General features: G+C 44.6%; 1 protein-coding gene across 1 annotated transcript; it reads left to right on the forward strand.

The window, feature by feature from the left end:
• Nucleotides 1-68: 68 nt before the first annotated feature.
• On the forward strand, nucleotides 69-27399 carry LOC135377063 (uncharacterized). The gene is made up of 5 exons (XM_064609409.1): nucleotides 69-115; nucleotides 3677-3787; nucleotides 12289-12399; nucleotides 17848-17982; nucleotides 25825-27399. The coding sequence occupies exons 2-5, from the start codon at nucleotides 3682-3684 to the stop codon at nucleotides 27246-27248; spliced, it is 1776 nt and encodes a 591-aa protein (XP_064465479.1). The 5' UTR covers nucleotides 69-115; nucleotides 3677-3681; the 3' UTR covers nucleotides 27249-27399.

Consider the following 27399-nt stretch of genomic DNA (forward strand, 5'->3'; position numbering starts at 1 on the left):
GATATCGAGGCCGGGGCCAATCGGTTGCAGCCTTGCGCGATGTTTCGCCATAAGCACCGTATCCGTTTCGTACGACGGGTTGGAATGCGGCTGGCTGTCTTTCGCCTGCAATGAAGTGAGTATCTTGTTTTTTTTTTGTACCAATACATGAAGCGTCCGTGCCTCCTTCCGAAGTAAGATGTGAGATCACAGCTACTTAGTGGTAGGTAGCGTCGTACATAATCGACTGCACGTCAGACTGAAAAGGAAAACAAATTGTTCAATACATTGAAACCAACATATTCTCTGCCAAGCTGGCACAGTAGTCATGCGCAGGGCGCACATTCCCGAAGTCGGAGCATTCTCTTGAGACACCTCTCAAATGCGTTCAGCGGGTCATGTCCTGGATGCATGTTATTCTTCAGGTGTCGGACAGCGAACTCGCCATGCTAGAAAATCGTGCGAACGCGTGAATTTTTTTTAGGAACGAAAATATGACAGTCAATTCCGAGTTATAACGTACGTTATCAGTTACGACGTAACTCCAGTATTTGAGTTGGTGATGACCAGTTCCCAAATGGTTATTAAGTACATTTCCGAAGCGCTCCTTCTCCGAGACAAAATTTTAATGAAACAAGCACGGAGACCCAAGATATTTCCATGATTGCGAACGGTGCGCTACACATGTAAAATGATACTTTCTGTAGTCAACTTTAGGCAGTAATACAATTTCAATGGCGACGTTCTTTTTTTTTCATTTTGTGTAGTACTGGAAGAAAACGTTTTTGTCATTTGTGCCCAAATAAGCACTAATAGCGCAATAAACATTTACATGCGCAATAAATTATAATGCTGTTGTGATCCACCGCACCCAATTCGTGACCCTGTACTGAAAATGCAGTATTAGGAGGGGAGAAAAATAGGCTTTTGCCCAGATATCTGGGGTCTCACTACGACAACCTGAGCACACGAGGCATGGCACGAATCTAGAATGCGTTTGCAATAATACCCTCACATGTATTTCGTATATTTCATGTTAAATATTATTCTACTCAATCTAGATATTCAATATATTATTCGCTTATTATACGCGTTCAATATACATTCTATCAAACTACCATCGCACAGGCAGCATCACATCAATGAAACAATCCCTGGGCTTGCAACAACGTCAGACACGCAAGGAAATATCTCCTCCGCTTTGTATCTTTCATAAAAATCAGTCAGCGCGCCGAACTGAGTACATAATTCATTACTCGTCCTCTTCGAACAACGTCCCGCACGGATCATTGTTGGGAAGTTCACATCCCTTCGTGTGACGCTAATGTTACTTTGATACTAGGGATGTCCCAACCAAATCCGCGAATCCTCGAATCCACGAATCCTAGGGAAGGGTTCGAGATTCGGTAATCCGAATCCCAGTGCCCAAAACGGCGAATCGAATCTTTCGAATCCACCGACCATTTTTGTTCGTTTCTTTTTCAAATCGGCGCCTCCGGAGTCACCCCAAAGCTTCATTGACCGACGGGTGTTTTCTTGTTTGGTTGTTTGTTTACATTGCTCTGGACTGAAAGAGTTCCGGCTAGGAACTGTTACGTTACAAGTTTAGAGATAATATGGTTTTGCTTTTGATTGTTGCTTTATGGAAATGGGCTCGAGGATTTATGTATTTCTTGTTGTCGATAAGCAATATGTTAAGTAAACTGTATGGGCGTGCTTTCTCCCGAAACTGAACTATTATTCTGTTTTTTTAAAACAAATGTATGATATTCTGCTTGAAAACAATTTCTAGTAGAAGTTTTTTTTTGCTTTGTAAACTATTTTTAAAGAAAGGATTCGTAAGATTCGTGGATTCCCAGCACCTTGCTCGGATTCGGGTTCGTATTTGCAAAATCTGGATTCGTCCCGTCTCTATCGAATTCCCTTTGCCCGCGCACAGCAGTTCAGCGGAACCATGTTCCCGGAAACACGTTCTGATAAGTAATCCCGATTCAGTCCCCAAACCAGTCTCCGGGCTCCTGCTGTCTTAGCAGCGTTACTTGTTGTAGTATTGTTTGTATAGTTTGTATAGTTGTTTGTAGTTTGTATAGTTGTTGTGTATAGTTAGCGCCGCGGAGCAACTGTGGCTATGAACGGCGTACAGACGTGCACAGATGGAGAGAGGACAGCAGAAACGACTGAGAGAAAGCGCAGACTTGTACAAAAGACTGCGTAAAAGTATTTGAAATCAGGTACTAAGTACTCAAGGCAAAACATATTTAAAATATAATACAAAATACTCAAAACTGAAAGTAGTTTGAGTAGAATATTAAATAATCTAAGACGTGTTTACGATGCTCCTTAAAATGCTTCAGTATTAGCGGTAAGTCAAACGCGTTTTCCGGACGTGGCCGTACAATTGAAAGGAAAAAAGAAACACTTCATCTCCTACGGTTAAGCATATCTTTCCTTTGCAAGGTTTTGGCGTCAAGTAATGTTTGGCAAACTTTCGTGAAAACAAGTTGAACATAGATGTTTTGATTGATTGATTGATTGGGGTTTTGTGGCGCAAAAGCGACAAAGGCCGAACATAGAAGCAAAATGCAAGCGAGCTGCTCTCTTGTGCTGTTCGTTGTGTGTGTGTGTGTGTGTGTGTGTGTGCGTGTGCGTGTGCGTGTGCGTGCGTGCGTGCGTGCGTGCGTGCTTTGGCTTTGGCTTTTGTCCTTCTCCCAACCTCGGGAACATGTTGTCAACTTCAACAGTTTTGAGCTGGGGTAGTTGGAATGTATTAAAATTAACCATACACGAACACGTGATTGCACGTGACAAGGACAAATGGAGAACGCAGACTAACTATTCCCTGCACTTGCAACTTCAGAAATTTTAATTTCACATGCTCATGGGGGGGGGGGGGCATAAATATGATGCAATTCCTTCTATGCACTTCTTTCTGTTGATAACAAAGCCAAGGAAGCGATGACAAATATTCTATCTCTTCCGGCAACAACGCTTTTTAAACCTTGTGCGAGTCAACGAATCGTGTGTCTCCGTTCTCCTTTTCTCGCACGCTGTTACGAGGTTTAATCTTACTCTGAATAGTTTGGTATTATCAGCGTTCTGGGGCATGTAGGTATGTTGAACCACGGCCTACTAAATTATAGGGACCACGTCATACGGACTCCATCCCAACGCCGCATTTGGAAGCTAGCGGTGGCTTTACTCGTCGGCCCTGTTATTGCTTCCTCGATTTCTACAGTACTCTGTACTTTAGCTTACCTTGGTAATTTTGTGCAAGCGGTGGATGTCCCACGAGAGATGCTTCCTTCTAAAGTTGCTCATCATAATCATCCTATGCGTTTTCATAGGAACTGTTGCTGTTGTCTGCTACGGTAATTGTGCGTTCGCTTCTGCGCGTTCAAAATTGAAATTTCCGTTATCCAATCGTGATGCAGATCTCGCGGGCCGATTAGTGGCGCCCCTAGCGGATCGTGCGGGCGGGCTCGTCATTCGGTTTGCCGTTTATGACATGGTCGTTATAATCTAGTAGGTCGTGTGTTGGACACTTGACGCAAGTCGTTGACGAAGATGACGAATAGCAGTGGACCAAGTTTGGAGATCTGTATATTTATTAACCAATGGAAAAACAGCAACTTTATTTCAGGATGATAGGTGGATTAGCCTATAGAAAACGTAAGGTTGCATCATGTTTTCTTTGCAGTTAACATGACATCGCAACCGCGGCCAACAACAGAGCTCCTACGGGAGTTGTATGACCGGCTCGAGAGTGCGAATCTACTTCACCATTACGACAGCAGATGTATCCAACTCCGTGAGTATCATCCTCATTAGCAGAAACTGTCTCTTAAAAAACAAAAATATTTTCTGAAGGAACTCTATAGCATTTACTCAATGGAGACATTACAGTTTCCGTAGTGTGTAATATTGGTCACCGTAATTCTATTAATATTCCAATTGGAAGCGCATTGGAATATCAATGCTAGATACGCGCACTCATTAATGAGTGCGCGTATCTAGCTTTTCTTTAGAATTACTCTAGAGGCGTGTCACTCTATAGCATTGATTGGATGGGGACATTACAGTTTCCACAGTGTGTAGTATTGGCGACCGTAACTCTATTGAAACCCTAATGCGTTTCGAGTGCATCAGTTTATGTCCGTCTTCCTTAGAATATCTCCAGAGGCGTGTCACACTACAGCATTGACTCAATGGGTGATAAGAGGCATGGAAATTACGAGGAAGCGCAGTGCAGTCAGTCTTGAACATTACTTTTAAAAAAAAACTAAGATATTTTCAGCTATTTCCTCTGTCATTGTACTTCCTACCCTATTGAAAATAATTCCTGAGGTTACCTCAGAGTCTGAGGTCTTGAGGTATTATGGGACATCTGAGGTCTTGAGGTTGCCTCAGAGCTTGAGATCCTGTGGTTACCTCAGAGCTTGGGGTTCTGATGTTACCTCAGAGCTTGAGGTCCTGGGGTTACCTCAGAGTCTGAGGCCCTGCGGTTACCTCAAGGCCTGAGGTTTGCACAGACTGGACCTGAAGGCATGGTCAACACAGAGCGCCCGTAGCACAACTTCACGTGTTCAAAGACTTTTTATTGGTATTGAGGTCATCAGGTACTAAATATTTTTCAGACACTTTAATTTGTCGTTCTGTGTCGCGACTCTCTTCATTTTCTTTCTGGTTTCTTCGCCTTCCTCCGTTCTGCTCTTGAAGCACTGAAGGTATGCACCTACAAATAAAATTCAGTTCAGGTACGATAACCAAAGAGGTAATACAAAACAATACACGAAATACCGAATAGTGATTACCAAATTGAGTGAGCACGTCTTCATCTACGAAATTAATTGGCTCCACGCAGTGACAAAACTATAAAAGTTCATTACGGTAAATTGCCATACTCAAAACGTAGACGGCTGTGACCACAGGCATACCTAAAGTCTCCAAATAAGTTTAGTAGGTCTATGCATACCAAGAATATGCGTATAAGTTTTCGACAAGAAAAAGTAACGATAAATGCTTGTCAAAACAGAGGGATAAACAGTCTTTGTGAGCAGCACCCTCAGGCACGTTGTCGTATGGAGAGCAACAGAAGGACATAAATTTGGTGGCGATAATACACCGTTCGAGATATGTAGGTATGTAAACACTCACATTATCCTGCGTTTGTTGCGGTTCTGGTTCACGCCTTGATGGTTTTCCTATCCGCTTTCGTTCGCTGCAGGCCTTGGCGATATCCTCAGTGCCTATCACGCGACATGCAATCGATCTGAAATGCATCGTAGGGAGTCTGAAAATTCGGTATCACGAATACTAGAAATTCAAAGTTACATCAACTTCTAAAGTGTCACTTTCCATTCACAAGATATTCAAGCATATTTTTTGCTTTCAAACAAGACACACACACGCACGCACACACATACAGCAAAAACTATATACAAGAAAATTTCCTTCGCGTACCTTCCAGAAAGAAGCTTCCATGGGCTTTCTCGCCCTCCTTACGGAAAATAGCGTGCACTGGATTTTCCGTGTTAATATTGAAAATCTGTGCGATCGTTGTCTTACAGAAAAATTACTCACTTCGTCCACGGAAGCAACAACTCGAATGTCGCCAAGAAACTCACGTATACACACGTCATCATGGCATCTTATTAATAAGCGGCACACAGGACGAAGCAAATACACACGCATGCCATGGAAGCTCGCGCGTAACTGCTCTAACCAGAGGGAGGCGATTCCGAGAACCGCGTTACAAAAGCGGGAACTTAGTGCACGGCCCCGAAGCAAAAAAGAGGGAGAAATAGGTATGCGTGACTGGAGCGAAGCCACTGAGTGGAGCTCGAAAAAGGACACCGACGCGTGTTTCCCGCGTTGTTGTTTTCTTTTTTCTTTTTTGAAAACCAAACGAAACGAAATATTCCATCTTTTGTAGATTATTTGCACAACATTACATTGTGGCGTAAGTCAACCTGTTTGAAGCTGGTAGAAGCAGAGAGTATTGCAACAAGTCTTGCTTGCAATTTTATCGACCTATTATAGCCTCTAATAGAAATTCACGTGTGAATCTACCGTTTACCCCATATTGGGCTTATTGTGTTTTCAGATCACTGGTCATGCGAAAATCTGTAGTGTATTTTTCACACGGGCAATGTGATTTCTGTTTGCATATTACCAAAACCCCCGAGACTAATGAGCTATGAAAACTGACGCACCCGGACAGTGTCCGGTTGTTTTCGTAGTTCCCTAGCCTCGGGTTTTAGTAATATGAATTATAATATCCAGCTCGTTTGCTTTTTTAGCAATTCTTTCATTGTGATTTTTGTGTAACGGTCATATTGGTGTACAAGTTGTGGGCGCTTTTGCTAGCAGAGCTTTAATTTATAACCGAATATAATTGACTTTATCCCTTCCTGATGATTTATGTGGATGACACTTATAAAATTTCACGTTTTGGCGTTACGGTTTGGTGTAGGCTTAATTCACGTTGCCAATTTAATGACGGTAGCGTAATTAAATTACAAGTCACCAAGCTAAATACTACTCAAAAAAACCTTGCGAACCTCTCCAACGAAAAGGTCCCCTGATAAATTCCCACAGAAATTACCAAGGCTGTAAGGCGTACCAAGGTGTGAGGCCCTATGTTGAATCTCAAGATTCGCTGAGGTAACCGTAGGAGAGCTACGGCCTGGTCTGAGGCCTTGAGGCGGAACCCTAAAAGGACCACAGCAAGGTCTGGGGTTCTAAGGTAGAACCTCAGAAGTTCTTGAGGTTACCTCAAAAGAGCGAAAGCGAGGTCTGAGGTCCCGAGGCAGAACCTCAGAATTCCTTGAGGTAACCTTAGAAGAACCACAGCCGGTCTGAGGTCCTGAGGTAGAGCCTCAGGATTTCTTGAGGTAACCTCAGAAGAACCACAGGGAGTTCTGAGGTAACCTCAGACAATCGCAAGATATCCTAAGGTAACCTCAGGATTCCTGGGGTAACCTCAAGACGTTTTTCCAATAGGGTAAGTTCGAGGCTTCAATATACAGGGTATTTCACTTAAGAGTGAATTATTAAACAATATTATTATATTATTAAACCTAATTATTAAACAAATGTACTTGATATAAAACTTAGCAACCTTCTGCGTCATAATTGTGAAGGTTTTCGCCTCCCAAACGGATGGTTTCCATCAGTGTACCTCATTAGTTTGTCTCATTAGCTTAATTGAACTCAAAAAATTCTGAAGGAAAAATAACTTTTTTTGCGCTAATTAGAAAGCCCGTGGCCACAACACCCCATTTCAGTCACAATTACAGGATCTTTCACGGTCTTTCCACAAAAGTTTGACACCCGAAAACTTGCCATCTTGGCAATCCCGTTTTCGGATTTCATCAGTGGCGGCGCCATCGGCAAGGCCCGAATCGTTATCTCAAGTAGATTTTTTTTAATAATTAGGGGCCACTCTTAAGTCAAACACCCTGTATATTGAAGCGCAAAGAATCTGAGAGGTCGACAGACCGCCCTGCCTGTGAAGCCCAATGACCAAGGAATCATATTCGAAGTTAACAATGCCACAGCATATGTAAGTGTGACTCACTGGGACACGGCAGTTTAGCAATTAGCAGTGGAATCCAGAGCGCACTGTCAAAACTTGACCTCTGTTCGTTGACCTCAACTCTTTTGTTGAACACAGCATCGTTATTTCCTCCAGTTTCAAGGAAAAACAGTGAAAATGTGTTTGGTATAATTCCGGTTACGGAGCACGTAGGCGTGTTCACAGGTTTCTTGTCGAGGGCTAGGCAGACCATTGACAATGAATAAGAGTGAGAAATATGGTAGGTGAAGAAAGGGTGCTGCACTAAAAAATATCGGTATTGGTAACGATACAGGGATCGCGTTACCATAATTTTGTAACGGAAATACTTTTCCGATGCCTATTTAAAAAAGTATCGCATTACGCACTCCGATACCGAAAAAGTATCGATTACTGTAACGGCGATACGAACAACATTGGCTACAACAGAAACGAATATCGGTTCAGTTACGCCCACGGTTGACTGTCAGAACACTGAAAGCGGTTACGGTTACGAGATTCGCCGTTTTAGCATTTGCGGTTACCGGTATAACCAAACAACTGAGCCGTTATTTTTTGCGGTTTTCTCCAGGATGTATCTGCAGGTCGCGAGGATGCCGCAAAGTTAACTACGAAGTATAAACGAGTTACAGTGAACATATTTATCTGCTGCGTTCCGAAATGGTGGTGCAGCGCCATCTGCCAGGTCTAAGAAAGAGTGAACGCTTTCTTCGATGCACTTTGGCCGTTCCCGTCATTCCCCGTAAAATAATTTGCTGCGGCCTCCATTATCTCGTGCACACTGATTCCGCTCGCGCTGTAACAAGATACGGGCAAGAAAAACTGTGTGCGTTCAGCGACTAAGCAAACAGTTCATAACTTTAAACAGTCCATACAGTTAATAATACCCGTCCATAACTTATAAGGGACGTACGCAATACGTGTGATAAGATGCATCATCACGTGTCAATACGTGTCGTCACGATCATCACGATGAGAGGCAGTGAGAGGGAAGAGGGATATCGCCGCCTTAGCCAATAGGGCTTCCCGAGTGGAGTAACCGGGAGAGGAGATATGCGCAGAACGCTCGATTACTTGCAGAGCGTATTTCTGGTCAGGAAACTCCTCTCGAATACCAGAGACAAGGTCGTTAGGGACAACTGCTCCCGCGTGGGGCGATAGCTTCGTTCGGGGGGAGACACCCTCGTGGAGCAGACGACGTTTCCATGGCGCTGCGTGCTTTTAGGGGAGATTTCATCACCTACTCTTTAAAGTTCATTTCGTGTTCAGAGCAGAAATTAATTCTTGAATAGGTTCATGAGTTAAGCCGGCACATTTCAGTTCGGTAAACGTAAATTTGCAGATTTCCCACGAGATTGCAACTTTCGTTGTTATCTTTTTTTTTTTACACGGAAAATTTTGATTTTGATCTCACTTATATCTCTCAATGAAGGTCGAGAAACATATTAATTCATTCAGTTACACAGTCGGGCAGAAATTAGTGATGTGTTATAAAGTAATGACGCTTTCGGTAGTTATTGCGTGTGGGCGAAACATTCCACACGCGTGATTTCCTTGTAGCATGCAGTTTATTGCAATCTGAGCTGAGATAAAATTACGAGGTGATTCTATTTCAGGGAAGACGGATAAGACTTCAGAAGAAGTACTTAAAGAAATCCTGCGTTGTAATCATGACCATCTGAAAGTCGTCTCTGGCGGTATGAGAGACGGGGGATACACCTGTCATAAATCGCAATGAATCGCACGACTTTCGCTGAAGTTATGTTGTTTTCCGATGTGGTTGACAATAACTGATCTATATTACACTATTAACGTATTGTACACAAACACTTTCGGAAGATAGGTATCTACTTAACATAGCAATGGCTCTCGTGCGCTCCCTTTAGAGATAATGTCATGATCATCCCATGATAATATTTCTGAAGGACACTTGGACTGACCAACCAGTTGCAGTGACGGATGACCAACATGATTCAAGCCGTGTTACTAAAGTAACAGGATAGAATTCCCGCTTACTGAAGTGTGGCCCTAAGAGCGCTTTCCAACTATAGCAATTGGCTGACGAGATTCGGACCTGTGTCAAATTCATCGCGTTGGAGATAGCCTCGGCGTATCAGTCAGATCAGTTCCAGGACGTTCCAGTGAACAAACTACATCAAATGATGAATTTGTTTCGGGCGTGTGAAGCAACAGAATGAAGTTTTATTCATGGAAGGATAGCGGGCGTATTTTCGTTACTACTATATTTTCGTTTCCATTATCCGTTTCTGATACCAGCTTTTAATTTCGTTCGCGTTACTGTTTCCGGTAATGGAACGGTTGTTACAGAGCTGTGGGAGGACAGCCCTTCCGGCTCTGTCAGCACCTATGCTTTGTCCAAGTGCTGCTTCGGTGTCACGCGTACACTCTACACAAGTGATTTTACGCCGTTGGGATGCGCACATCTTGCAAGATTTTTGAAGAAGTGCAGGAACATGTCTTCAGTCAGTCTTCTGTTTTCAGTCACGATTTCACCCACGATGGGCGTAACCTTCATCCAATGTCATATTCATATGGCGAATTCGGGTGGTCATTTCGGAGCAACTTTTTTTGCCAGATCTCGAGCAGTCATGTTCGCTTGGTCAAAATGAAGCAAATCTTGCATGTTCGCGTGGCGCTTTCCGAGCACTCGGAATTTGCTAGCTAGCACTTTTTTGCCCGGTCTCAAAACGATCGAGCAGCAGATTGCTCAACTGTATCCCGTGTCGTCACATCCGCACTGCAACGGTGGCGAGTGCCCTCATTGGCCCGCATGTTGAAATCACGTGGTTTAGCAGACGACAGAACTCGAAGACTTGCGACCGCGACGCCCCAAGCGTGATCCAAGTACGTAAAACCGCTAGAATTCCTAGCAATCATGTTCGGGTGGCAATGGTCACGTGATCCAGCTTGGTCGCCGACCTAGCAATTTCCGAGCGCTCGGCCGTTTTGCTACGAAATGACCACCCGAATTCGCTAATAGGCGGATGCTCTCAGCAGTAAACAATACTGCCACTGTGAAATGAAGAAAGTACAAACAGTCGTACGCTGGTCATCCTCGCGCTATGGTGGAGTAGAGTGCGTGGAGTCTACGGTGTGTAAGTCTCATGTCTTGATGTCATGTAGGTAGGTGATGTCACGAGTAGGTAAGCGAGTGATGCAGCCTCGATCTGCAATATCGCGCTGCGTTTCCATGATGTCATCTAGTATTTAGAGCATTACAGGGAATGGAATTATCAAAATACAAAATAAAATGAAAGGTCATTTAAATATCATCGTACAACAGTAATAGTCATTACACCGAATTCAATACCGGACGACAATTTTCGTTTCCGTTTCTGTTTGCGGTAATGGAGGAGTGTGCTATGCGTTTCCGTTATCGTTGCCATCTCCAATTTCGGTAATATACCGTTTCTGTTTCCGTTACCATTACCCTTGCCCTTCCCTTAGGAGCAGCCACGGTTCTCATAGTCGGAAATGAATTTTAGGAAATAAAATAACTATAAAAAATAAAATAAAAATAGGAAATAAAATTTGGATAGGATCAGGTTGTTGTAGTGTTTGTTGCTCCAGAAATCACGCTCACCGCAGTACACCTCCAATAAGGCCATTAGCGAATGTGTTGTATTTATTCCCATGTTCCAAGTCATCGCTGTTTTCTAGACAAAGAAAAAAAAAACAGGTTTCACTCACTTCTCCTCAAGTTAAGGCACCCTTTCCACGAGGAATATAGTCACCCCAGAATGCTGCGTGCTCGTATCAGTCTCCTTGATCTGTAGATCACTCTTACACACGAACAGATTGTAAAGATTGAAGTAAACTGCAAGGATATTTAAAAAATATATATATGTTTACGCACGCAAAACGCAAGCACCAAAAAAGAGAAGGTTGTCACTACTAAACTCCGCAGAAACACTTTGCAATCCATAAGCTCAGGCAGCGGCGGACACGAAAGTCTCCCCCCCCCCCCCCCCCCTCGAACGACGATGCGCCGCCATGCGTCGTCGAGGTGTCCTAAGCGAGCTATTCGCTGGAGTTTCCAGACCAGAAAGAGTATTGAGGGACCGTGGTACGACGAATCACTGTACCGTTCGATATGTAATCGAACCCAAATCTTTAATTCAAAATCAAATAACTTCACTTTTAGTGCGATTGATGACTTAGACGCTTCGTTCACTCACTTCGTGTGTGTGTGTGTGTGTGTGTGTGTGTGTGTGTGTGTGTGTGCGCGCGTGTGTGTGTGTGTGTGTGTGTGCGCGTGCGTGTGTGCGTGTGTGCGCGTGCGTGTGTGCGCGTGTGTGCGCGTGTGCGTGTGTTCTTCCCCCAACCTCAGGGACATGTTTTGAACTTTAACAGTTTTGAACTGGGATACTTGGTATGTAGTAAGGTTAGACATCGTAGCAGCGCACGAGACAAGGGCGAAAGGAGAACACAGACACACGACAGCAACGCTTCTTAAATCTTCTGCGAGTGCAGCGAATCCTGTGTCTCCGTTCTCCTTTCGTTTTCCGTTATTCTCTTTTCTCGTGCGCTGTTACGAGATGTAATCGTACTCTGACTAGTTTTATATTATCACCGTACTGGGACATGTAGACACGTTGAACACTTGACTCGGGTTGTTGATAAAGATGACGAATAGCAGTGGACCAAGGTTGGAGCCATGTGTAGTTATTAGCCTATAGTAAACGTGAGATTGTACCATGTTTTCTTTCCAGTAATGCCGGCACCTCAGCCGAAGCCCACAACAGAGTTCCAACGTGAGTTGCATGGCCGGCTCGAAAGTGCGAATCTACTTCGCTATTACAACAACAGGGGTATCCAACTCCGTGAGTATGATCCTCATTAGCAGGAACTCTCTCTTGCAAAAAAGAAAAAAAAATTGTAAAGAAATTATCAGATAAATCCCCGGGCTAAATAATTCGCGAACGGGTGCACCAGTCGAAGAGCGTTCTTTTTTACAAGTATCTGTCTGATACCACTACAAGTTGCACACCGTGTGAATGAGTGGAGGGCGCTCAATATTTAAATAAAATATTCAAATTAGTTTCGTGAAAAACAATTTCTACAGCAGGGCGTCGCCGGCATTAAAATGGGTAATACCTCTCTTGGGACCTTCAGTGAACACCTTTTCGATAAAATTCTGCTACCGAACCGGGTCATTTGTTGCAGTAATTAATTGGTTTATTAACTGGTTACTAGTAATTGTTGGTTCCGGTTTACACATTTTTTCGTCGCGGTTGGTCGCGGTGAAGCGCAAAAGGACGCTCTTCCAATCCCTTATCCAGCAGTGAATTGCGTGTTCTTGAGCGCACTTCGCAAGGAGGAATGCTGAAGGAAAAGTAACAGCGCCAGACGGGATTCGCCAGTCCCACTCGCCGCTTATCTCGGTGATATGCGCCCCTTCTCTGTTATGATCGCAAGGACGCAAGGACGAAACACAGTTATTAACGTAGTATCTTGATATCGCCATGCCGTCCATTTTATTTCAGCACTCCCCATAGACGACCTGCGCCCCTACGTCATCATAGATTACGTAACGCCGCCGCGGAAACCATGCTGGTGTGCACTATCAGCTTTATCAGCCAATCAGCAGACGCGTTATTCACTCTCCTTGCCCACCACATCAAAATATAACCTTGAACCGGTCTTGTCGCGACGTCACATGTTTGTAAACTGTGGTATTCCGTTCACCCAAATCCCACTTGGGGTCGAGCTCAACCAGTCTCCTACCGAAACCACCGCACCGAGAGACACAGACAGGAATCAATCAATGCCTCGTTTATTGTCCCACAGAATGTCAACTTACATCATGGTGGGCAATCTTCCTCTGGCTCGTTCGCTCACACTCTCTGTCGACCGCCGAGCATCGCCTTCTCAATCCTCCCGTACATTACGCGCCCGCCCTCTCTGAGCACGTAACTGAACATGTCTAACATGCGCGCCCTCTCTGGGCCCCAGCCGCGGGGCGCGACACCACAAAACAGAGGGCCGTCTATTGCGAAGTAAGCTCAAGAACACGAAATTCATTGGTGGATAAGGGAGTGGAATAGCGTCCTTTTGCGCTTCACCGCTACCAGCCGCGGCAAAAATATGTAAACCGAAACCAATTAATTACTGCAAAAAAATGACCGGCTTCCGTGGCAGATTTTTATCGAAAACATGTCCGCTAGAGGTCACAAAAGGAGTACACACTTCCACACGCTCCACGGAGCCCTGCTTTAGAAGTTGTTTTTCACGAAACGCATTTGGATTTTTATTTAAATAATGAGCACCACCCGCTCAATCACACGGTGCGCAGCTTGTAGGTGGTTTTCGATAGATACTTGTAGAAAAGAATGTTATTTTATTGGTGCTCCCGTTCGCGAATTATTTAGCCCGGGGATTTACCTGAGACACCCTGTATAGCATTGACTCAATAGAGACATTACAGTTTCCATAGCGTGTAATATTGAGCACCGTGATTGTATTAAAACTTAAGTGCGCTTCTAATGAGTGAGCTTATGTCGCTTTTTAGAATGTTTATAGAGTCCTGTCACTCTATAGCATTGACTCAATGGAGACCACGGAGTAAGAAGATTAGGAGATGAAACTTCACTCTCTCCCGCGACCAGAGAATGTACGAGGAGCGCGCGCTCGGCGTTTTCCTTCAAATTTCTCCAGAGGCGTGTCAGTCTATAGCACTGACTCAATGGAGACATTACAGTTTCCATCTCGTGTAATATTGGTCGCCGTAAGTCTATTGAAACTCCAATGCGCTTCTAATGAGTGAGCTTATGTCGCTTTTCTTTAGAATTAATTTGAGGCGTGTCACTCTATGGCATTGACCTAATGGAGACATTAAAGTTTCAATAGCGTGTAATATTGGCCGCTGTAATTATATTGAAACTCCAATAGGCTTCTAATGAGTGAGTGTATGTCGCATTTCTTTGGGATTTCTCTAGTGGCGTGTCACTCTATAGCATTGACTCAACGGGGACATTGAAGTTTCCATATCGTGTAATATTGACCACCGTAATGCTATTGAAACTCCAATGTGCTCCTAATGAGTGATATATATCGCATTTCTTTAGGATTTCTCTAGGGCCATGTCACTCTATAGCAGTGACGGAATGGAGACGTTGCAGTTTCCATAGCCTGTAATATTGGAAATCGTAATTCTATTGAAACTCCACTGCGCTTCTAATGAGTGAGCCTGATGTCGCTTTTCCTTCAAATTTCTCCAGAGGCGCGTCAGTCTATAGCACTGACTCAATGGAGACATTACAGTTTCCATCTCGTGTAATATTGGTCGCCGTAAGTCTATTGAAACTCCAATGCGCTTCTAATGAGTGAGCTGATATCGCTTTTCGTTAGAATCAGTTTAGAGGCGTGTCACTCTAACATTTACTCAGTAGAGCCACTAAATTTTTCGTAGCGTGTAATATTGGCAGCCGTAATTCTATTGAAACGCCAATGCACTTTTAATAAGTCAGTCTTTGTCAGTGTCGCTTTTCTTTAGAGGCGTGTCATGTGCTTCTACCAGCAGAAATGTTTGTTACGCATATAACAAACAGGCATATGAAACAGGACAGGCATATGAAGCAGGCTCTTGGCGTCAGCAGGGATGTATGTATTGGGATCTCAAGGCTCATTTGAAACACTCCCCACCACTAACTCTTTCTTTGCGACATAGCTGTAGTGATAAACGCCTTCTTTTTTCTACAGCCCTCTCTCCATGTTTGCGATTTTGGAAAAAACTATTGATGCATTGCATACAAGCACATACGAAACCGCAGTCAATAGTGGTCGTCCTCGAAGGTGCTGCCACGAGCAGCATTCCGGGACACCCCCCTCTGAAACCCGGCTTGACCTGATAGCAGAGGACTACACAAGGAAGCTAAGTTTACAGGGTGGTGCGTGAGTACGTGAGGAGGAACCGAAAGAAATAATAGCGATAATCGGTACACAACAAAAAGCTTCGGACATAGAAGTAGTCAGCATAAGAGTACGTGTGCCTCTTAATCCCCGAACGAGGACACATAGGTGTCAATGTCATGGGTTACACAAATTTTCACTTAGCAGTCAAACGAGGACACAAACTAAGTGACAAAGACAAGGTCTCTTGTAATGGGGTGTGGGAAACCCTACCAGTGCAGGAAAAAAGGTCCCCGGAAGAAATGGCCCCGGAAGAAACGTCTCCGGAAAAAATGTCCCCAGGAACAATGTCCCCTACGTGTATTATTGCTGAGCGATCGCCAACCCTGCCTCCGTCGCGGTCAGGTGCCCGTGCAAGGTAACGGCCAATCTTGAACTCCACTTCTTTTTCTGTGAGCATTCTGTGCCTAGACAAGATAGCTCCTGGAACAAAAGAAGTGCTGTTACAAAAACTTCACATTAGAGATATTAAGCGATGAAACCGTTTCCTGCGTGAAAATCCCCATACCTCCCATGTATTCACGGTCCGAAGAGCGGGATGTCTGGGGAAGCAAACGCATTTCATGTACAGCGATATTTTTCGTTTGTATAAGGTTAGAATAGATGTCTGAACGTGTATCCTCGGGAATATTACGATAGAACCATGCACACTTCCCCATGCAACTACTTCCCCAGCATCGTGAGACATGACACCCATGACATGACACCATGTATTCACGTATGGTGTAATGTGAAATGATATGCAGGAATGAAAAAGATGCCAACATACCTGTAATCCAGTATCTCATAAGTTTGCTTCGTTTCCTTAATTACTACACGCACACCTCGTAAAGGAGTGCGGAGTATTTGACCCTACAGTGTACCGTTCTCCTGTTTCTAAATCAACGCATCTCACAGAACAGTGTCGCCTGTTGAAATTTCTGTTGACGTGTGTTGCCTTTTTGACAGTTACTTTTTTTTGTCCCCAACCACTTCACTTTATTGAACAAAGTTGAACCGATGTCGTAGCAGTTGTTTCAGGGGACCCAGAGCACCTTCAGCTTTTAGAGGCACCGCGGGCCTCTTGAAGTCATCAGATCAGACGGCACCTATGCGTCACTGGGTTTAGAGTGTAGGAGGGCATTAGCAAACTCTTAAACCAATGCCTTAATTAACTTTCAATAATTAACATTTTAATTATAAAAGTTACGAAGTTGCTCCAATGAGAACATCTGTTCTTTTCGGTCAGATCATATCGTACCGTTTTCAGAACAAAAATTCGTTCCGCAAAAAATCGTGTGTGAACACAGTTATTTTTCTTTATTTTGTTCTTTGCGCATCTTGAGAGACGCGTCCCTCCTTCACCCCCAATGTGAAAGGGTCGCAAGAGCACACTATCGCCTCTCGCGGCCTGGAAAGAGGTCAAAAGGAAACAGAAAATGCAATCCAACATTAGGCTACTTCTGATGGAGTCATCTGAAGCAATTGTTTTTGTTTTGTTTCCGTAAGTTAAAGCTCTTCTTCGACGCATGAGGCGGCACTGAGCACCTTCACCCTCTCACACTGTGGGTGAAGGAAAGACCCGCATCCGAAGATTTGCAAAAAACAAAATAAAGAAAAAGAACAGTGTTTCTTCACGATTTTTTTGCGGACAATCTTCAAAACGGACTTTTGTTCTGAAAACGGCTACGATAGCAGATGACCGAAAAGAACAGATGTTCTCACTGGGACATCTTAGCTTTTTATAATTAAAAAGTTAATTATTGAAAGTTCATTAAGACAGCGCCTTAGGAGTTTGCTAATGCCCTCCTAAAGAGTGCCCTTCAGCATATGCTATTTTGCAATTGATTTCACCTCGCAAAAAGTGGTATATATATTTTTAAATATATGTTCGCATTTAGCTGGGATATTGTGCACAATATGCCCAGTTGGCACAGACACGACAAAAAGGGGGTAATTAGACACTGAAAAAGAATATAATACGGAGACAACTGCAAAGGAACCAGTTTCGTTCCCTATTTGATAATTTAGGGCCCACGGGACGTATTGTAAACTCTATATATACTTGCGTAGGCGGACATGTGACACTGTGCATGATGAAGCGCGGTCCCCACATAAAAGCTTGTATGTATTCAATGAATCAGTGTTGTTGTTTTTTTATTGTGCTACATGTAATCTTCCTCTATATGAACGTTAATCGCGGCGTTCTTTGGCTAGAGAGCACCTTGACGAAGGCCGAGGTGTGCGGAAGCAATCCAAAGTCCGGCAAGTCTGGCGTCTTGCATGATTAAAATCATCTCTGGACATGAAGTCACCAGTTTGCATTGTTATATCAAAACTGTTGTGACCACTGTCCCACGGTTGTTTCTCGCTCGTTTCAGAGGCCACGGATATGAAGGACGTCTGCATCCTGAACAATAGGGATAGATTGCTACGCCAGCCTCCACGTAGATTTGTGCCAAGGGAAGACGCTAAGACATGGAGGAAAATGTCTCTGGAGTGGTTCAATAGCAGAGGTAAATATGTGGTGGGTGACGATGAAGGACGGGTCGTGCAATGAGCCTTGTACAGCTCGCAACAATGTTGACTTGAGCGCTCCAGCCTGCGAAGCGGGAAGAAACTCCTGCGTCTCCCTAGCGGCGCCTTGCAGAAACCAACGCCTTCATAACGGGGATCACAACTCCAGCTGTAAGCACAGGGTGAACTTAACGAAGCTTACACATTTTGATCGCGTCGCAGAAATAGATGATAACGTTTCTGATACTTGAAGCTTTCCAGACTGACTGTCATTTGCATGAAGTTTTATCGATTTTATAAAAATGGTCTCACTTTGTAGAAGTCAGAGTCAAATCAAATTCGCACCCCATGCATTTCCTATGGTTCATAACGCTCCCAAACCACCATGTTCTCCTCCGGCTGCTTCGCGTTCAGTTTCCCATGTGTCGGTGGCGCTTCCTCGAAGCCTTGCATCTGGTCCATCTGGTTGATGGTTCTTCCATAGTATTTGGGTCTGCTTCGTTTCGAGGCAGCGCCACCTACACGTAGTGATACAAACGTGAAGTAGGCAGAGGAAACAATGACGGTATAGGCCAACGCCAGGAAACGCATGGGGGTCAAAATTTGCTTTCCTTCTAACTTTTGTTTTCCTGCAAAGTGATAGCATATCAAAAAGAAAAAAAAAAGTATATATATGGAAAGAAATGAAAAGATGACAAAAAATGACAATTGTAAAAAAAATATAGATGAAACTTCAGGCGGATGACAATCAGCCTGCAAAGTTTGAAGCACCAGAGACATCACGTTGTATTTTTACGATTTGATCGAAATGTATAACCTTCGATAAATTCACCCTGTAGGTGACCAAAACACTCCCCGTTGTTTCTACAAAGCACCACCAGGTTCTGCAGGGTGCAGCGCCGTTCAAGTTTACTGTGGTGCGAGCTGTGCTTACACTTAATAGGAAAGAGCAAGACGCGGACACAAATATGGACAGCAGCTTTTAATTCAGCATGGTGGAGCACTTATCTCTAAAACCCGCGCTCCAGGGGTCTCACCTTTTCTTTTTTTTATCTCTCTCTCTTCTAATGGAATAGCATGCCGAGCTTGGTCTGGCAGACCTTTCCTTTTAATAAACGTATATTCCCCGCCCCCTCTAAAACGCTGTGGAGGGGAACAAAACGAAAAAGGGTGCATCTGCACCAGACAACACCGCTTGTATCATATCATATCATCGGCACGGGGGGGGGGGGGGGGGCTGACATACAATCGAACGTTAGCACCCTAAAAAATAAAATTCATTTTTATGTGTAAATAGGATGTAGTGGAATGTGGAATGTATCGGTTGCTTTACTCTCCGATTACAGCCCCCCCCCCCCCCGCCCCTCAGCAAGTAAAACACCGTGTGTTGGGCGTGAAGTGCGCCGTTCTTCTTCGTTTCCTTGAGAGAATATGTGTTTGGAGATGTCCTTTACTAGTGCCAGAGGCGGCAGTGGCTATCTGGGTTGGTTCGCCGAATATGATTAGCACATAGTACATACATCGAGGCACAGCAGCTCATAATACGTGCGAACATGGCTCGATCGTTCGATCAACTTTTGCCCCCATTTCCACAGGAGGGATAGTTTAATACACGTAAAGGAGTACACAGGGCCATCAAAAAACAAAAAAACAACAACAACAAAAAACAGGCTAATATGGCTGATGATAAACAGGCAGTTGTTCGTTGTATACTATCCGAGTGTTTTTTTGTTTTTTTTTAAATAGTTAAATACATAAAGGATGTATGCATGAATGAACGACTTCACAAACATTTCTGCGAGTAAACAAACGTTGCAAGAATACTGATGCCAGCGAGTGGGTTTGGATCGAACATAGACATTATGCGCAAAAGGAGTCAGGACGCTATATAGAGAGTCAACCGATTTGAGCTGCAGATTGCGTGTTAACGCATACTCTATCAACAAGACGAACACCCAGTATACTGGAACACGCCCCTGCAACATCCAGCGCTAAAAGACAGGCAAGCAAGCACGTTCAACACGCTAACTCCATCAAAAGCACTGCGAGCAATTACAATCACTCCGTCAACCACGCATTTACATGCACAAGTTCCAATGCCATATACTGCATTGAATACGGCGGCTGTTCTATGCAATACATTGGTGAAACCGGCCAACAAATGGAAAACCGCCTTACCGGACACAGAACCGACACGTCCAACAAACTCCCCTAAGCCGTCGCCGAACACTTTAACATTCCTCGTCGCAATTTTGACAACATTAAACTATACCGGGTGTTTCAGTTAAATCCCCGGGCTTTTAAATAATTCGCGAACCGGTGCACCAATCGAATAACTTTCTTTTTTACAAGTATCTGTCCAATACAGCCCACAAAATGCGCACCGCGTGAATGAGCGGGAGGCGCTCATTATTGAAATAACAATTGAAATGAGTTTCGTGAAAAAAGCTAACTTCTAAAGCAGGGCGCCGTCGGCATTAAAATGGGTACTACCCCTTCTGGGAACTTCAGTAGATACCTTTTAGAGAAAAATCTGCAACCGAAGCGGGTCATTTGTTGCAGTAATTAATTGTTTTCGCTTTACATATTTTTGTCGCGGCTGGTCGTGGCGAAGCACAAAAGTACGTTCTTTCACTCCCATGTCCACCAATGAATTACGTCCTTACACCAATGAATTACACCGATGAATTACGTCGTTTTGCGCTTCGCCGCGACCAGCCGCGACAAAATTAATTAAAAATATGTAAACCGAAGCCAATTTATTACTGCAGGAAATGACCCGCTTCGGTGGCAGATTTTTCTCTAAAAGGTATCTACTTAAGTTCCCAGAAGTGGTAGTTCCCATTTTAATGCCGACGGCGCCCTGCTTTAGAAGTTAGCTTTTTTCACGCAACTCATTTCAATTTTTATTTAAATAGTGAGCGCTCCTCCCGCTCATTCACGCGGTGCGCATCTTGTGGGCGGTATTGGACAGATACTTGTAAAAAAGAAAGTTATTCGATTGGTGCACCGGTTCGCGAATTATTTAGCCTGGGGATTTAACTGAAACACCCGGTATATTCGATAAGCCGGGTTCAGATCCACAAGTGACAGACGCGATAGGAAGTCTTATCTCATATAAAAGTTCAACGCCTTCACCCGTTCGGTATCAACAAAATCACAAGGCACCCTAGAAACATTTCACAAATAAAATACGCCTTTTATAATAAAAAATAGACCTTTTCCCTTCTATCCCCTTTATCATCTGTTATGTTCGGCATGCCCATTACTTTTTGCTTTTTTATTGCATGCCACAATTACAAATATATATCTTGCTTTGAAAAAAAAAAAACTGCTCATAAAAATATAAAATGCTTTGCTCGCTCTGGAATTTTGACGGCGTAACCACTAAGCTCCTTATCTTTCCGAATGCTCGCCAATTCAGCCTGTTGTCCCATTTCATCTCCATGTTCGTGAACTTCCCATTTCTGTAACCGGTTCGGAGCCAAGACGACTTCATTCACATAATCTCCTCAACACTCTAACAAAGCGGCCATTCAATTCGCCCGTAATAGCCTACACGGACCCTCTCTACCCTCCCGGCTGTTGACCCACAATTCGCGTGAACGTTTAGCACGTCACACCTAACCCTTTAAATATTATGCCAATGATGAGGACGGTGCCCAGAAGAACAGTCTCTGTTCGAAATATCGGCGGCTCCCGTCCTGGGTCAACTCCCTTCGTACTTCTCTAGAAGTTCGCTGCATTTCTATCCGTTGCACTACTTTCAGTACTTCGTCTATGTGCCGACATGCTTACGTTAACCCTTTACTCATTACTACTTCACTCATGCTGCGATTTTTTTTTCAAATTCACCGTGTTAGTTACGCTGTTTAAGCGGTACCACAAACACAAGTTGGCAATAACGTGTTGACATCGAATGACAGTTCCACGAGATGGACCACGTGACTCCATACAACGGCGGAATGGCCTCCATGGTGATCTTACCTATGAACCTATCCCTTTAATAATGGATATGACTCCTCTTTCTCAAAAAGGTAGATACCGCACGAGTGCCAGCGTACCGTTAGCCCCTTCAGTGCCGTTCTATTGTTAAAAAAAAAAACAAAAAAAAAACACGTGAACCCGCAAAAATAAAAATAAATGCATAGTTTGATTACTAGTGCATAAAAATCACTATATACCGATATAACCAAAACCAACCTATATATATATATATATATATATATATATAACCAAGAATAACATAATCAATGTTAGATAACTTAAGAAAAGCAGGAAGGGAGTTGCCTCAGGACAGAAGCCGCCGATATTTCGAACAGAGACTGTTCTTCTTCTGGGGTCTCCAAAAACGGGAAACGAGGCGGGCCTTGTGGTGCATTGTTTACATCAAGTATCATCAAGCCTGCACAGCGGTGCCGGATGTGCTGTCTGGCGTTTTTCCTGGGCTTTTCTCAGAAGCTTCCAGATATATGTCGGCACAGTTCCCTTAGAAGTCGGCCCAGGACGCACATTCCCCGAGGTCGTCAGTCGTGTCGTTGCCCACCACCGTGAGGCGGAGAACGGCGATTCTTTCACCACCACCACCACTGTGCACGTCCATGGCGTTTTCTACCAGAGTGCTGTCGACGAGCAGATCGACCACGGTACTGAGGGGACTAGCAAACAACGCGGGGGACATCCGTGCGAGGCGCACTTTCATTAAGGACCATTAAGGGATCATTAAGAGAGACCCGTGTTCGCGTGGTGTGGCGTGACCTAGGGAACGTCGCAGCGCTCTCTCCAGTGGCACAGAAGTTCCCCGCTCTAAGTTTCCCTCTACACTTCTCCCTCCCCCGCCTTCCTGTCACATTCCTTTTCCTGCAGGATAGAATGTCGTTATCATGGGTCGTTTTTCAGTGTTCGGTGACGACACAGATTGGAGACAGGGCGGACGTGTACAAGATCTCCTTTGGTGCGCTCTCAAATTAAGACTGTGCCAGCTTTCGTAGCGTAGCGAATTGGCAAAATTCGTTTTTGTCAAAATTTGTAGAGTTTTTTCGGTGGTTTGGGTGGCCCTAACAAGGATGGAACGGCATGTTCCCCACACAGGCGTGGCACAAGTTTCAGGTTTCGCAACCAGAGCCGTATATTAAAAGGGAGTCTGGCCATTAATGGGTCATGCCTATACTTGAAGCTCCACCCACTTTTTCAGCTTTCTGATCAATGAAGTCTTGAAATATGGGGCGCTATCAGTCAACCTATCCTCACTATTTGTCCACCTATCCAACATGGGCAGCGCCATTTTGGGTGGCAAGTGGATTGGATGGGATTGAAACGGATACCTCTCGCAATCTGCAACACTAGTGGAATGTTCGTGCAAATTTGATGAATGCCACCTAGGGTGCGCGGGGCACGTCGGGTATTGTGGTCTGCTTCCGTCGCTGTACCGCGACCGGCAGAACCACCTGCTGGGACACATTCCATAGTTGGTACGATTTTAAAACAAATTTACATGAATAGTTGGAATATAAAAGGCAAGAATGATGATGTCCATGAAATCCCGCAATTAAATATAAGTTATTATGTCTGTCCCTTCGTGTTCCCTAGTCTCGGGGTTTTTACATTATGCATCATCTTCACCAGCTTGCTTGCTTCCTAGCCATTTTTTCATTAAATATAAGACTGTACAGCACAGTGCCGTTTTTCGTTATGATTTCGTTGTGATCACCGCGATCGCAGTGTTCACTAGGCCTAACACAGGCGACGAAACGTATTATTTTCGGCTAAATATCGATGGGCTAAATATCGGCTAAATCGGCTATCGGCTAAATATGGGCTAAATATCGGCTAAGTATCGAAAAAAAACTGATGCGAAAATTAGCATCAGTTGAAACTGATTTCCGAGAAACGTATATGAAGATGTGGATTTGCAGCGTGAAATCAGAGTGGTCTGTGAAAAATTTTTGTCACGAAATCCCCGCTTCATTGTGTTTGTTTTCGTCGCCATTTTGGGTGGCTGTGAGGTGTCATGATGGCGACTTCCTTGATAAAAAGCAAACCAATCAGTGGTGCGAAACTGTGATTGACAGGTCGAGCCTCTTTTTGTGACCGCTCCCAATGGCCAGACTCCTTTTAATATACATCTCTGTTTGCAACCACCCTCAAGCGGTCTATTGTGGCGAAATCACCATCTTGTCCTGGTCTGACGTCACGGCAAATGTCATCGCGGGTCATGCGACCTTGTGTATTTTCTGTTTCCGTGCAGGGCGACTTTTGCTTTTCAGCGTGAAATTCTTAAATGAACGCATTTTTGCTGGTGTAAATTGCACGATGCTTGTCACTCGACGCTGTGCCATCGTTCTGATTCGCGAGAAGTGCTGGGCCACGTGGGCAAGCCTACCTGCTTAACTGCATATCGGATGAAAATTGCCGGTATACGGGTCGGGGGGGGGGGGGGGGGGAGACGTTACAAAGCAGCGCACAGAAACGGCCGTCACTTTGTTTACGAACGCTACGGCCGTCCTCGTTTTTATTGTCACGTGTACGCATCGCAAGGTCGCGATGACGTCAGGCAAGAACCAGTCAGGAATACATTGCATTCTCCCGGCACCCTATCGTCAATAGAGCGATATGTTGTGGGACGCTCCTGTGGTTCGCCGGCGAAAGGATGCCAAGGGCTGCGGCTTCTGGTGCTGACAAGAAACGAGGGCGTATAAAAGGAGAGGCTGATAAGCCCATGCGAACGCACGCTCACTAAGTGATAACTAAACTAAAAGATTTGTCCTCGCCATTACGTTATAAATCGTGCCATTAACTTGATGTGAATACAAAAGGAATCTGATTCAACGGTTGTGTTGTCCGTGGCTCATGCACGTCAAAACTCGCCATCTACGCTTTCCCTCTTCAAAAATTTCCAAAAAGCGCGACTCGGCGGTGCAGTGTCATCTCGTACTTATTTATCGCAGGAAGATCGTTTTCGGAGACCGGTAGTAGTGTAAGTTTCGCAGGCTGTACGTATCACTGAGACGTATACAACCCACCAACACCCAAACAACGATCTGGTTCAATTCCCACCACCAACACTTGCTGACTTTTCGTCAAGTGTCGTCTTTCAAACCACGAATGGGCCGCAACGGATTGCCGCGCAACGAGAAAGACACAGGGAAGGGGAAAAGTGTGCATGGCCCTTTTCTTTCTCGCTTAAATCACAAACGGCGCCATGGACTCATCGTGTCGCTTTTGTTTCGTATTGTTGTCAAGATAAGGTACGTGTTTTTGCACACTGGGTGCCCATTTTCAACCAGTAATACGTACGGGGCACCTGGATAGGGTAACCACAGGAGAGGACCATTTTCATTCGTTGTTTCTTTTTTGTGCTGTGAATTGCAAATACACTTTGCGATGAAAGATGGAAGTCACTGAAAAGGTCAGCCAGCTGCAAGACTCGAACCACCATCTTGTGGATCGACGGGGGTCGACGGGATGCGGCGATCCCTTCATATGATTGTTTGTATGAATGAGAAAAATGTAAGAGTGAAAGGGGATGAGTGAGGGAGAGAGAAAGTATGGATGTGTGCCTTCAGATGACGCGTCCTTGGAAGTCGCTGGGGGAGGTGCACTAGCTTAGCTCAATTGGTAGAGCCCTGGACCGGTATTCCAGAAGATGTGGGTTCGAGTCCTACAGCCGGCTAACCTTTGCAATGACTTCCCTCTTTCATCTTCACTTTGTTAGGCAATTTGAGGCTTTGTATGCATTTGTCCTTTCTATGTTGTTCCTGCCTCAGAACATCAGTTCTCTCACGCACACGTTGCGAGATACACATAGCCTAACGACACCGTTTCTCGCATTCCACTTGCAGCATTACTCTGCGGAAAAGTGGTTCCACCCGACCAGCCTGACATGGACGAAGAAACGTCTGCACGGCACGAAGATGTCCGAACGGAGATGCACATGGCGATCGAAGAAAGAGACCTTTGTAGCGCAGAACAGTGTCTATATTCCGCCCCTCAGCTTACATGGTGGCTATGTCCAAACACCGATCAGTCAGCTCTACACCGAGCAGTGAAGAGGAACGCATTCGACATTTACGCCCTGCTCGTTGCATGCAACTGTCGCTTCCTCAACGACGCTGAAAAGAGCTGCCTGGACAGCTTATCGGTTGTCCAGCGTTGCGAATTACAACGAAAGACGTCATTCATTGATGATTACTTTAGCCAACACATAACGTTCCTTAATAGTGAATTGCATGGTATGTCCGAACCTTTCAAATGCAGAGTGAACGACTTGTTCGTTAAGCTTGACAGCATCTCTTTCGTGAGGATTATTCTCAAGGTTCTCGCCACGACTGAACACTTGATTGTTGATTGCAACGAAGAACGCAGTGGCGTCGAGTTCATGTTGCCTACCCGAGTACGGACGGGTCATGGGACAATCTACTTGGGCGGAAAAGAGGAAGAAGTTCTTGGCTTACTTGCGCGTGCACTCTGCTCCTTGGCCCTGCATCTGGTATTTGACAACGGTGGGAAGCCGTACCGTAGCTATGGTGGCTTTGCCGAGCGCCACTACCAAGAAAGTGTGGAGTGTCTTATGAAAAAAAGAGCCATATCAGACAGTATTTTGAGATCTGCCTTGTCCCACGACTCCAAGACGGATCTGATCACCGGTGTGCCTCAGGTGCTTGCTTACTACAACGATGCAGGAAAAGGAGACACTCTTCTGAAGCAGGAGGCTGGGGAACTATACCGCTTCTTCAAATACGATGTTGTTTCCAACATGGAACTATACATTGAGGACACCATGCTTGAAAGGGAAGCCAAAAAAATCAGAAACATCAATGCAAGACGACGGGCTGAGGGTTACCGACGCTTACGACTCGGGGTTATGAAACCCTTTCAATTCAGTCATCTTCCTGATGCTTGTCTTTCTGTTCTCACAGCGCCTACCTTACTGTTCCTTGAGGAACTTGTGTATGGAGGCCTTTACGATGCAGGCGGGTTTTTGTTTCTGGAAGCCTGTCGGTGGGACAGCGTGGAGCGCAAAGTTCTCGCTGAAAACCGGTGGCATATCGTGACAATTTCTTGCGGGGGAAGGTGTGATATGCAAGGAATGCTAGAAGTGCTGCACGACGTGAACGAAGTGTACGGTGCAAAAATCATTCTGCTTGTGGAAACAGAAAACACCGACTTTTACGTAACACAAGTGAAGGGAAACGCCTTCTTCGAGAAAAAACACTCCGTGAAGCAAGTAGACCGAGCTTGTTTCGAAGACGTCTGGCACTATTAGGAAACCAAAATGTTGAAACAAGTGACAGTGCGTCTCCTTTCATCCGACGCATCGTTTTCCTATGAAGAGCTCTTCAGCATAAGCGACTGTGTTGGCCTCCTTAACGAGGCTACGTACCTCAAGTTATCCAATAAAGAATGTCTCGTGATTA

Source organism: Ornithodoros turicata, chromosome 1, assembly GCF_037126465.1.
Source record: "Ornithodoros turicata isolate Travis chromosome 1, ASM3712646v1, whole genome shotgun sequence".
Classification (NCBI taxonomy): domain Eukaryota; kingdom Metazoa; phylum Arthropoda; class Arachnida; order Ixodida; family Argasidae; genus Ornithodoros; species Ornithodoros turicata.

Coding starts and splice junctions, on each gene's coding strand:
- LOC135377063 (XM_064609409.1), top strand. CDS start 3,682: ATGACATCGCAACCGCGGCCAACAACAGAGCTCCTACGGGAGTTGTAT. Junction 3,788..12,288: donor CAGCAGATGTATCCAACTCC/GTGAGTATCATC, acceptor TTTTCTTTCCAG/TAATGCCGGCACCTCAGCCG. Junction 12,400..17,847: donor CAACAGGGGTATCCAACTCC/GTGAGTATGATC, acceptor CGCTCGTTTCAG/AGGCCACGGATATGAAGGAC.